The sequence below is a fragment of the Lagenorhynchus albirostris genome, chromosome 15 (assembly GCF_949774975.1).
Source record: "Lagenorhynchus albirostris chromosome 15, mLagAlb1.1, whole genome shotgun sequence".
Classification (NCBI taxonomy): domain Eukaryota; kingdom Metazoa; phylum Chordata; class Mammalia; order Artiodactyla; family Delphinidae; genus Lagenorhynchus; species Lagenorhynchus albirostris.
Genome location: NC_083109.1, coordinates 53233220 through 53245849, shown reverse-complemented (window position 1 = coordinate 53245849; position 12630 = coordinate 53233220). Strand labels below are relative to the sequence as shown.

Below are 12630 nucleotides of genomic sequence, written 5' to 3'. Positions count from 1 at the left end.
CCTTGCCCATTTTGACTTCTGGCAGAGCAGGCACTCAGTTCACGGCGGTGGGATGAATCAACTCGCTGAAGCAACCTGCACACCTGGAGGCTTTGGGCTCTTCCACCTGCTCAGGAGGCAGAGCCAAGTCCCAAGGGTCCCTCCTTTGCTCCAACCCAACAATCAGCACGATATGACCAAAAGAGTAATAACAGCAGTCCTCACGCCCTCCTGGAAGTTGTAGTTCGCGGACATCTTATACATGAGGGAACAGAGGCTGCAGCCACAAGTTGGCACCTGCACTGCTGTGAGGGCGTCAGAGCTGCCACCAGCTACTCAGCTGTCCTGCCTCCCAAGAAACAGCCTCAGTCCTAAGGTGCTGTGCACGGAGGAAGGAGCGGGTGGGATATTGCTGCATGATTTTATTACTATAAATAGACAGTAAAAACGAACAAAAACTAGCCAATCAGAGTACATCAAATGGTAGCACACGCAAGTACAAGACAGGCCAGTCTGCACCCTGTCCTTCAGAGTTACTGGCACAATATCGATGGCGAGAGGCCGGGGTGCTGGCCGTGAGAGGAGAGGGCTGAGGAGAGGGACACGGCCGCCCTGCCTGTGTGTGTGTGCGTGTGTGTGTGTGCATCGGCATGCGTGCACCCATGAACACATGGTGGGTAGGAGGGGAGGGGAGGCAGGGAGCCAAGGGGCCAGGGCAGGCTGCCCCAAGCGTGGCCTCTGTTCACAGGCTCAACCGGAGGGAAAAGGAGTCATCCACACCCGACTGCCCCACTCAACAGAGCCTCAGGCTGTGCAGCCGGCCGCCCCAGAACCGTCCTTCCCAGGGCAGCTCCTCAGGAAGCGGGACCCTCTCCCGCTTACAAGGAAAGTAAGTGTCTGCACCCGGGAGCTGCAGACCCACCCACTGGACTCAAGGTCCTGCTGGGGAAGCTCTCACCCGGGGGCACCAAGGCCAAGCGTCCCCTCTGCCTTTCTGTTACCCAGAAAGTTTATCTTTAAAAAAAGACGAGGTCACCTCAGATGGGACCCTCATCCCCTGGCAGGTTCCACCACAGGAGTCCCAGACAGAACAAATCAAAGAGAAACGCTAAGTGGCATCTACATGGTGAAGAGGGAGCGGAGAAGCCACTCAGGCCCTCCCGGGGCGGGTGGGCAGCAGCGCCACCGGCCAAGTGGAGCCCCCCACCCGGAGGGTCTGATGACATGGGCTAGGCTGCCTCCGAGAAGGTGTGGGGCTCAGAGAAGGGCCCCTGGACACAACCGCTGTTAATGGCCAGACCCAGACCTGGCCTGACTGCCTAGCCGCCCGGGGGGGGGGGGCGGGGGGCAAACTGTGGGAGGTGGTCCCACAGGGCCGCGTAGGGGGGGAAGGGTACACGCATATGGGGAGGGGACAGGCACTGTTTCCTTCATTGACTGACACTCGGACCCCACTTCCTTTCCTCCCACAAGGCCCCCGTGACGTTTCCTGTGAAGACTGCACTCTGTTGAGTTCTCGGGCATTGACGGGCCCCCTACAGACTTGGGGGCTGGGTGAGGCCCATCCAGGCTGCACCTGGGTGATCAGCCCATAGGACGACTGGGAGGAACCCCAGAGCTCAGCGCCCAGGACAGAAAGCCGCCATCCTTCATCCTGTACCATTTATAAATACATCGACCGTAGAAAAAGGGGGTTGTCAGAGAGGAAGGTCAACTGTGCTCTTCAATCAAGGGTCACATGGCCCCTCGGAGCCAGTGACCACACAGGGCGTGCAGACTGGAGAGGCCAGGGGTCACGCTGGAGTCCGGGCAGCCCCTCGGCCAAGTCTGGGGAGCTGAGGGCTCCATGCTGCCTGCCTGGCCACGCTCTCAGAGTGGGGTCAGCTCAGCGGCCCCAGGGTCAGGACTGGGGCCACCAAGTGGAGGCCGGGGGGGCCCGGCGGTGTGGAGGCTGCGGGGCGTCTCCATGGAGGTGGACCATCCTGCAGGCAGGAAACAGGGAGGAGGGTCACGTTCGGCTGAGCTGCCCCGCCTCACCGCTCCCTTCGCCCACCAGGCTCTGGGTCCCCACCAGCTGCCCCGCTGTGTGTCTGCGGCAGAACACACAGAGGGCCCGGTGACTCCAGCCCCCGCCCTGGAACAGAAGGCAATGGGGCACCTTGGCTGCCAGCTCCCAGGTGCCCCGCCTGTGCCTGCTCCGTGCTTCCTGGGCTCCGACAGGCCACTGAATTTGGCTGGAACTCGGTCACCCCCGGTGGAGGGGTGCCTAGAGCGGCCCCAGGAGCCCCTGCCTGCCCTCCTTGGAGGCTGTTCCCGCCATCCCCACATGGCGCCTCCAGGATGCCGTGAGGGGCTCCGTCCCTAGCTCAGGCCACCCCCAGGCGCTGGTGCAGGGGGAGCTGCACACCTCTCAGGGCCGTGCCCATCCGCACAAGGAGCCCCGGGGTGGATTCAATGGCAAACCCAGAAGCCCCCTGCGACAGACTTCGGGGACTCGGTGAGGGACAGTTTTCTTAGGAGCCGTGGCTTCACGTGGGAAGCCAGCTCTGCCACACAGCACACAGGACAAATACAATTCCTAGCAGCCGGGTCTGACCCGTTTCCTACTTCCGGAAGTTTTACCTAAGTGGCAACACTCAACATCTCCCACGGATGAGAATAAAGGTGTCAGGTCCTATTTCAGCAGAGAGTAAGATTCATCACAAGGAATCATCAAGGAAGATGAGAAAGGACTGTGGGGGAAGGCAGTGGGTGGATGGACCCCGCAGCCTGGGTCCAAGACGGCTGACCGGGAGGAGGGCTGCGTCCCACAAGGCCGACACAGCACGCGGTGCGACCCCACCCACACTCGTCTGGAAACCCTGGGCCACCGAAGGAGCCAGGTTCTCTATCTCCAGACTTGCTGGTGAGGCTGCTGTCACCTGAGGGAGGGGCAGGGGCCCCAGCGCGTCCCTTCCCAGTGGTGCTCGCAGAACTGTCTTCTGTAAAACGTCTGTTTGGGTCGCCCAGGGAGAGGGCACCTCCCTGTTAGGTGGGGAGACCACTTCACACAGCCGCCTCACAGACTGACATCAGGGCATGTTGGTGTTCCGGAAGGTTCCAGAGGTGGGTGGGGGAACAGGCTAGTTGTCAGCGATGGGAGGGTCTCAGCTAGGGCTGAGTCACTGATCCCAGGACCCTCAAGGCTGCAAGAGCCTGACTGGGCTGCCTGGTCCAGATGGGAAATCCTCTGGTTCCAAAAGCCAGCATCAGACCCCGCACGACCACCTCTCAGGGGCACCTCTGCTTTGGTGTTTGGAGCGCTCTGGATTCTGAATCCAGGGCCCCGGAGAAGACACGGCTGTGGAAGGAGCCCGGAAAATGGGAAGGAAGCGGGAGCAGGAGAGGGAGGGTGGCTGGGGCCCTCTCTCCAGCACCCTGCCAAGGCCGCCCGCAGAGCCCCCGCCCCGCGTGCGAAGGCGTCACGTACCAGCTTACTTCTCTAAACCACCGGAGCAGGAGCCGGGCCCCAGGGCTGCGCAGAGGAGGAGAGAGACGGAAGCTCGGTTAGCAAAGCGCTCAGAGGGACCGGCACGTTCCAGGGCAGAGGCACTGGCTTTAGGACAAGGTGCCAGGGTGGGGGTGGGATATGATGGAAATAAATGCCACACAAACCGATGTGCTGACACAAAAGAGACACGTGCTGAAAACGCTACCTGAGAAACAGCTCTGGGCCCAGTGCTAATGAAGAGGAACCCAGCCCAGGGAAGGATGCAGGTAGCTGGGGCAGGGCTGGAGGCTGGGCGCAGTGGAGCCCAGGAAGGGCCCCCACCCCGCAGGGCTGCTGGGATGCCGGACATCTAGGATTTCTCCATTTTATGGATTTGCCCCCATCTCCTTTCTTCCTATCTACGGGATACACTAAGATTCACTGAATCACGCTCCAGCCAGCCAGAGAACGCGGTGCTGTTAAAAAGAATGGAGATCCCTGCGTGTGTGCATTCTTAAACACACACACTGATGTGGAAGATGTGTAGGGTCTCTGCTAAGCAAAAAAGCCCGGAGAAAACAGAGGAAGAGGCGTGGGAATGGACGACTCAGAGGTGTGTGTGTCCACGAGGACCCCTGCCTGCCCCCCAGGTACAAGCAGCCATGCTTGTGAGGAGGGGGTACAGGAAACCCACGTGCAGCCTCCTCTCTGCTCTGGCATCGAGAACCAGCCCCACCCTGCTGTCCAGTCAGGCCCCACAGCCAGCTTTTTGGCCTCTGTGGCCTCTCCTCTACCACCTCCAAAGCCGACTGCCTCCACCCCCAGTGTGGACCTAAAGAAGGCCCGAGACATGCACTGGGGGATCCAGAGAGCCAGAGGTCCTGCTCTCACCCGTGGGCTGGGCCAGCCGGCTGTGGCCTGTCCTGAGCTCCTGGACACTCCGTGGGGCACTCGAGGTGTGGGAAGTGAGGGGTGGCACTGCAGAGGCTGCGTGCACTCAGGGTGCCCTCACCCACACCCAGGGGCTGCCTGCAGGGTCAGGACTCACTCAGGGCTCTAGGAAGCTGAGTCCCTCTCCTGACCGCCCCTCAGCCCCCGACCAGGTTTTCATCCTCATGATATACTAAGTCCTCTGGAATCCTGTGTTAATCTAAGGTCCCAGACACAGCTTTCACCCAGGGGTTCCTTTGGGTAGGCCCGTGTGTGTCAACGAACCAACTAGTGCCCTCCTTCCTCACACCTGGGGACCCGCTGTCCTCTAACCACACCCTCTGTCTGCACAGGCCGCTGCTCGTCCAGAAGCCCAGGAACAAGAGGCCCTTCCAGACCAAAGCACATCACAGTTCCCCCAATGCCCAAGCCAGGGGACCAGGCAGTGGTGGCTCCCGAGACAGGTAGGGGCGAGGAGAAGGGGCTTCCCAGCCACGAGGAAGCAGCCAGGCTCTGAGGGCAACGTGGTTTTTTATCTTGATTCCGGAAACCTCAGGTGGTGTCCCAGCAGGCCTGGGCACAAGCGTCTGAGAGACCCCAACTCCCGTCCCGTCTTTGGAGCCCAGGACTTGAACCTGAGGATCTTGACCCAGAGGAGCAGCGAGCAGAGCTAAGGCCACAGGGCCCTAGGTGGGGGCCTGGGAAGGGGTGCGAGGAGACGCAAGACCCCTTCCTGCTGCCCTTGGGCCTCGCTGGCACCTAGTGCCCCAGCCTGTGTCCCTTGCCCTGGCCTGGATGTGCTGCTTCACCCGGGCCCAGGGAGACTGTGAGCCCCAGGCCAGTGGTGGAGCCTGTTGGCCCTCGCCAGGCCTGCAGCCAGCGGGGAGGTTTCCGTCTTCAGCTGCCTGGGCAGAGGCCCGGCTGCTGGGGCACCCAGCACAGCCCAGGGATGAAGGAAGACAGCAATGGCAGTGGGACCAGATTTGCCCGCCTGGACTTAAACAAGAAGCCTTCCTGCCTTCCTGCCTTCCTGAGGCTGAGCTGGCTCCGGGATGAAAAGGAGCCTCAGGCACAGGCTCTGCCCCAAAGAACCAGGGGCTGCAGGGTGACTGTGTAATCCGGGCCTGGCCGTGCTTTGGGGGTCAATGGAAGGAGCGTGCGCTCAGAGCCAGGGATGGGGAAGTGGGCTTCCCCCAGGCCTGGCAGGCTCCCAGCGCCACCGGCCGAGTGCCGTTACCTGGCAGGTAGATGTCTGCAGCTGCGCTGGGCTGGCCTCGGCTGCAGGGCTCGGGGCTGCCGTCCTGCAGGACGTTCTCGATAGACGGCACTCGGCTCCCTGCAGAGGAAGGGGCAGGTTCGGGACCGGCAGGCAGGAGTCTGGGACCCCAGACCCCACCCTGGGGCCCAGACCCCACCCTTGACTCCCCCTCTGCTCTCCCAGGACCCAGAGGTAGACGTCTATTTTCTTTCTCTTTCCTTTTCTCCTACCCACCAGCGTGGGGCTTTATTTTGTTTTTATTATAAAAACATCACATACCCACATTTAAAAGACAACATGGAATGGTAATAGATCTGACTGTCTCCTATCTTCCTGGACAGGCAGGTGGGTGCTCAGCCCTCTGACCCCCAGGCCCGCAGCAGGGAGCTCACATGTCGGGGAACAGGGGGGTGTCCTCTCTCTCACACATCAGTTCTCAGCCCGGGACCTGCACTGTGCTTGTGGGGGCATCCCCTCAGGCAGAAGAGGGACCTGGATCCTGTGACAGGGCCTCCGGAGGGCCCCCAGTCCTGGCACATGCTATGTGTAGGTGGGAAGGAGCCACAGCCATGGAAGGTAGGGAAGCTTAGGCCTGAGAGGCAGAGGGACCTGGCCCTGCACACCGGGTGGGAAGTGACAACACCATGCTCCTGGGGGACACCTTAACCCTGGCACCATTCCCAGGCCCAAGGCCCTGCCCAGCGGCCTGCAGGCAGACATGGGTCACCCAGCGCAGCACTGGCCAGGGGCCACCCAGCAGGGAGGGGGTCACAGTGCCAGGGTGGCTGCAGGTTGCTCTGGGGGCCTTGACCACACTTTGGCTACCCCCTGGCTCTGTCATTCTCAACTAAAGGGCCTTGGGCCTCCCCCGACACCAACCCTGAGCCTCAGTCTCCTCATCTGTCTGACGCGGGGAGGAAAGACCAGGCCTGCAGAGGAACAGCGTCTTCCCACCTCCTGTCACCTCCCCACTCACAGCCAGTGCCGGCAGCGGCGGCTGGGACTGGACCCCAGGGGGCTGCCAAGTGCTAAACCTCTGCTCAGGAGGGACACCAGGCCCCTTACACAGGGAACACGCCGGGGAGGGGCCTGGCTGAGCTGCGCACCCACCGGCCATCAGCTACCCCAGGCCTGGGCAAGGCCCAGAGACCCCGGTGGGACCCTGCCCTGGAGGGAGGGGCACAGCCCAAGCCCAGGAGCATGGAGCACCGACCATGGGCAGAATGATCCAGGCGGGAAGAAAAAGGGCTGCTACCACTAAATGGACGGATAAGGAGGGAAAACCAGGAGCGGCCCAGGGCTGTCCTCCATGAGACCGTGTAGGAACCAAAGTGTGTGGTCCCAGGAGGGCAACTAACACAGCTTGGAGGAACCTCCGGAAGAGACTTGGAGGCCCCGCTTCCTGCCGGGCAGGGAGCACCAGGGCCTCAGGGAGGAGAGGGCTCACCTTGCTTTAGCGATGAAGTCTCGTCAACCTCCTCCGTTATGAAGCTCTAGGAAACATAGGAAAAACATGCCTGGACCCTGGTGCTGACAGCTGGGCACCAGGCTGCAGGTGGCCGGGGAGGACACAGGGTGAGTCGGGTCCAGGACAGGCGGCGCCTTTGGGTGTGTCACACACAGCTCCTCCTACGGCCCTCGCTGGACTCCACCCAACAGCACCCACCCGACAGATGAGGAAACGGAGGCTGGGGGAAGTCACAGCAGCCAAGGTCAACGAGCGAGCGCAAGGGAGTGGTGGAGCGTGGGGATGGAAGGACAAATGGCAATGGCATGCCTGAGGAGGGCGGGCAGGGGCCTCACCTCTGGGGAGCTGCTCAGCGCCACCCCTGCCCCGCTCGGCGGGGGCGGGGCCTCTGAGTCATCCTCTTCATGGATGGGGGACGATGGGGACCGCAGGGTGCTGGGGACAGAGTGGGCGGAGGACAGAGGATGAGCAACGCCAACCCCACCCAAGCCAACGCCCCAGCTGGGCCAGCAAACGTGCGCTAGGCCTGGGGAGTAGGTGGCCCTCCACCTGCAGCCTGCACACGGCACTGTTTGCGGGGGAGAGGGGAACCGCGATGGTATAGGCTTGGGGGGAGGGCTGAGCAACAGCAGGAGAGACCCATGTGTCCTGCTGTATCTTTGGAGTTGTTTTGTCACACGTATAAGGCGCACGGGCTGTGGGAGTTTTATAGAACCTGTGCCTTCTTTATACTTTTCTAGAAAACCAACACACGTCTGAGCAAAGACTAAACACAGCAGGGCTGCTCACTGGCACCTCCAAGTGTCCAAAGGACCAGGACTGACCCTTGCCCAGCCCCTGGGCATGTGGCCCTCGAAAGTCCCTTACATCAGTGATGATGATCCTGTAATCGCCAAGCAAGGCCAGGGCTGGCTCGTGGGGCACAAACAAGGTGGATGAGGTGCACCTGGAGGGTCCCGCACACCTTCCCCAGGGGGCTGCCGGCGGTGGTCTCACCTGTCGGGGGATTTGCTCCTCAGCTTGCCCTTCTGGAGGCTGCTTTCCATGATCCGATCGATCCCAGCAAGTGGACAACTCGCTTGGGACAGGCCGTCTGAGACGCCTGAATAGGTGATCTCTTCATAAAGGGGGGCCGAGGGGATGGCTGGGGAGGCAGCCCGAAGGCCGTTGAGCGCCTCGAGCAGGGAGATGGGCTCGTAGCCAGGCGGGATGCTGTCGGAGCTCTGCAGGGACAGGAGCAGGTGAGGGACGGGCCGGCCAGGCACCCTGCCCACTGCCCATGGCCACAGAGCCCCAGACGCCGGCCTGGCGCCCCAGGGATGGTCTGCTCCCCAGAACCTGCTCTCTGACCATCTCCTGTCCACTCCACCTTCCAGAGACTCATATCCCCCTCCCTCAGAGGGGCGCCAAGAACTCCAGAGCAGCATCGGACACCCAAGTGGCCCACTCAGTGCCCAGGATGGAGGAAGAGAGGGCCTTGGCCAGCCCCTACCTGGCTTTCTGCTCCTGCCTGGTGGGCGCAGAGAGTGAGAGAGGTGTTAGTGAGAGGAGGGGGCAGGGGCAGGGGCAGGAGGGGAGCAAAGCCATGGCAGAGGCGGGAGAAGCCGGTGGGAGTGTGTGGCCTAGGCCAGGAGGACCTGCCCGACACGGGGGCCCAGCCTAGAGATCCTCCTTGGGCCGGACAAGCAACTGCAGGGCTGATATGGGCTCCGGGGAGCCTAACAGGCACCTCCTCAGGACCAGTCTCACCCTCTCTGGGAGTAGATCCAGTCAATAGGCTGAGTCTTGCTTTAGGGTTAAAGGCAAAGGAGATGTTAGGCCTCCCAAGCCGGGGGGTTGGGCAGCCGCCTGCCCTCACTCTCATGAACAAGGTGAAGGGCAACGCTCTCTACATGGGACTCCTGCCTGCCCGGCTGACCTGTGAGAAGGAAGGGAGCTGCCCTTCAGGGAGGTGACAGAGTGACCCTAGGGACCAGGGGGAGGCAGAGGAGCCAGGTGGTGCTCTCTGTCCTCAGCAAGCACCTCCTGGGTTCCCTGGGACCACGGTGTCTGCATTTGTCCCAAGCCACCCCTTGCCCCTCGAAACAGGGAGAAAACCTCTCTGTCTAGGCTGACCCTCAGTGACCCCAACCCTCTACCATTTTCCAAAGGGGCCCGGGGCTCAGCGGAGGCCCCAGGCAGAGGCCCGGCCCAGCCGCCACATGCTGTCTGCTCCCTGAGATGCAGGAAAAACGTGAGAAATACAAGTGTTGGCCTGCAGAGCAGGGATGCAGGGCGAGCAAGCACGAGGGACGTTTGCAACAAGAGCGGCAGCCTTAGTTCCGCCTCCGTCATTCCACTGCCAGCAAGAAAAAAAAGGGAAACAGGGCATCAGGAGACCACGGGCAGAAGCAGAGCTGGCGAGAAGGGGCGCCCGGGGCTTTCTGCCGACAGACCTTGAGCTTTGCTTGTTCCACAAAACTCCCTTCCTGGGCAGGGACGCCGGGACTGGGGAGAGTGGATTTGACAGATTAAATGAACAGAACACGTTAGCCTGGGGTGAAAGTGACTTCCCATTCTTGTCACTGGTACAATAATCAGGGCACAGGGCAAAGACGTAGCCACAGGGCCAAACACACTTACTGTTTCCCTTTTAGGTTTCTTGCTGGCCAGTGAGGCAGGGTGCGACTTTGATTTTTTAAAGGGACACTGTCAAGATAAAAATCATAGATTTTACCGCTGCCACCCCCCATGCGGCGCTGGAGCTGGCTGGCTGGGGTCTCCCTGGTCTGCTGGTCTCCAGGTGTGCCATGAGCCAGCGCTTCGCAAACTCTACGTGCATGTAAATCGCGGGGACCTGGCCGAGCATGGGTTCTGCCTTGGGCCTGGGTTGGCTGCGCCTGCACATCCTTGCAGCTCTGGAAGAGCCCATCCCCGTCCGCAGCGGCCACTCATGGTCTGGGTCACCCTGAGCAGCAGGTCCTGGCCAGGGCAGGTGTTGACAGTGGCCAAGCGCTCCCCACAAGCGGGCCTGGCTGGGCACAGGGAAGGGACCTGGAGGTCCCAGCACAGCCTCATTGACTCATCACCAAGTCTAGCTCCTAAAGGTGGGGCTAAAGCCCCCGATGGCCCCCACTCTGCAGCGATCTTAACAGACTCACTGGAGGAAATGCCCAATCTGGACTCTAGTACTACGTGGAAATTGCTCGTGCAGGGAATATGGCAGAGAACAAGGGCCACTTAATTGGGACTGTAACCTCCAGAGAGGAAGGCGGTGGCCCTCTGGAGTGCGAGCTTACCATCCAAGCCCCAGGCTGCCCTGCACTGTGGGAGGCACTTCGGCTCTCAGGACAAGAAGGATAAACATGGGAGGATCCTGCCTGACCCTCAGATGCCAGGGCAGAAACCCGGAGAGGCGACAATAAAAACCCACCACCTGAGCCCACCCTCCGTGGAAGAGCAAAGCTCCTTTCTCGGGGTCAGGAACAACTCAGTACTGTTTTTCTCTCCACCAAAAACATGGTGCTGGAGAAAGTACTCGCTGTTCTGAAAACAAGTCCACTGTTAAATGGCTGAGGGCCTGGTTTCAGAGCTGGAAGCGCTGATGCCTATGGGCCCCACAGGCTAAACAGTGTGGCTGGCCCGGGAGAAGTGGGGTGATGGGCACCCCAACCTGAGGGGCAGCCTTGCTCCTGATCCAGCAGCAAGACCACACCTTCAGATTTTGAAAGAGAAGCCAGAAATCTGAGTCTTAAGGAAAATTCCTAGACTTTTAAACATTGGCCCAATTTTCAGAAATGCTGGGCTGAACACATCACACCTGCTGGCCTGGGGCAGGCGCCCTCTGTGGGTATGCCAATCCAGAGGGCTTTGGCTCTTTTTCCTTTTCCTTTTTAATTTTTTTAAAAATAAATTTATTTATTCATTTATTTGTTTTTGGCTGCGTTGGGTCTTTGTTGCTGTGTGTGGGCCTTCTCTAGTTGTGGTGAGCGGGGGCTCTTCGTTGTGGTGCGTGGGCTTCTCATGGCGGTGGCTTCTCTTGTTGCAGAGCATGGGCTCTAGGCGCCCGGGCTTTAGGAATTGTGGCTCGCGGGATCTAGAGTGCAGGCTCAGTAGTTGTGGCGCACGGGCTTAGTTGCTCCGCAGCATGTGGGATCTTCCCAGACCAGGGCTTGAACCCATGTCCCCTGCATTGGCAGCCGGATTCTTAACCACTGCACCACCAGGGAAGCCCTCTTTTTCCTTTTTAGAGAGCTGGCAGGGCCTCTAAGAATCACTGGATCCAAACCACCTCAATTGAGAGCCCAGAAAATAGGTTCACTGGCTGACAATGCTCAAAGTCAGCTGGGACCCAGGAGCCGGGAGCCGGGCCTACCCCTGTCCGTCCTCGGTCCTTCTGCCCCCACCTGCCCACCTCAGCGACCCCCTAAACCCCACCCTGTCTGTGTGTCTCTCCACATCTCTTTCTGTGTCTCCCTGTCTGCCCATCTCTCAGCATCTCCCTTCTGAACCTCATCCCCATCTGTCTCTCTCTCTCTCTCTCTCTCTGTATCTGTCTCTCCATGTCTCTGCATTTCTGTGTCTCTCCCTCCCCATCTCTGTCTCTGCCCACCTCTCTCTCAAGGTCACCTTGGTGGAGCAGAGGTGATGACACCACAACCCTTCAGACTCAGCGAAGGGTCACCTGCATCTTAGGCTCTTGCTATTGGCAAAAGCAACGCCATCCGGCAGCCAGAGCTCACTGGGCCCAGCCTGGACCACCCACGCATCTTCACAGCTGCCCGTCGGGACCAGGCAGGTGAGCCAGAGGCCCAGAGAGCTGGCAGGCAGGGGTGCTGGCCAGATAGTCTGGGTCCTGGCCTGGCACCACCCTGAGGGCAGAGCCTGGGCAGCCTCCTCCTGGCCACACCTCCAGGGCTTCCTGACCTACTGGATCCCACCTGACCAGCCCCACCAGGAGCCAGGCACTGTCCTAACATGAAGGCGGGCCCTGCACAGTAGGCAGGGGCTTCCTCCAGGCCCCTCCTGTCTCCACCCCCACACCCTCCAATGCAGGAAGGAAGAGGCACTTACAGAATGTTCATCGTGGTCCATGCTCTGGGCCAAAACGGGGCTGAAGGAGATGGGGGACAGGGCTCCTGGCTTCTTCCTCACTGCCCGGATCTGCAGAAGGGCCCGGAAAGCTGTGGCGGAAGGACAGGGTCATGTGAGGCAAGGGGCAGCACCACTGAGACCCTCCAAGTTTCGGGGACACTGACCACCCACCCACCCCGCAGCAATCCCAGGACAAGCCACGTTTCTGAGTTGAAGGCAGTATTTTTTTTTGACATCAGTCTCAGTAAAATTTTGAGGGGTATGTCTCCTCAGGCAAGGGAAACAAAAGCAAAAATAAACAAATGAGACTATATCACACTAAAAAGCTTTTGCACAGCAGAAGAAACTATCAACAAAATGAAAAGTCCACCTACTGAATGGGAGAAGATATTTGCAAACAATATATCTGATAAAGGGTTAAAATCCAAAATATTCAAAGAACTCATACAACTC

The 12630-nt window shown here is 60.2% G+C and overlaps 1 protein-coding gene across 7 annotated transcripts in view; it reads right to left on the bottom strand.

Annotated features, from left to right (window-relative positions):
• Positions 1 to 386: 386 nt before the first annotated feature.
• The window catches only part of MGRN1 (mahogunin ring finger 1), a 58929-nt gene continuing 46685 nt past the window's right edge, over positions 387 to 12630 (bottom strand). For 4 of the 7 annotated variants that reach the window (XM_060124675.1, XM_060124673.1, XM_060124674.1 and 1 more), the window contains 7 exons: positions 12157 to 12266; positions 9727 to 9792; positions 8101 to 8327; positions 7440 to 7539; positions 7084 to 7129; positions 5616 to 5714; positions 387 to 1961 (listed from right to left, as the gene is read on the bottom strand). In XM_060124675.1, coding sequence (XP_059980658.1) covers positions 1849 to 1961; positions 5616 to 5714; positions 7084 to 7129; positions 7440 to 7539; positions 8101 to 8327; positions 9727 to 9792; positions 12157 to 12266 — 761 coding nt within the window. In that variant the 3' untranslated portion in view covers positions 387 to 1848. Of the gene's footprint in view, positions 1962 to 3448; positions 3494 to 5615; positions 5715 to 7083; positions 7130 to 7439; positions 7540 to 8100; positions 8328 to 9726; positions 9793 to 12156; positions 12267 to 12630 lie in introns of all 7 variants that reach the window. The other 3 variants (XM_060124671.1, XM_060124676.1, XM_060124670.1) reach the window with 3 other exon arrangements.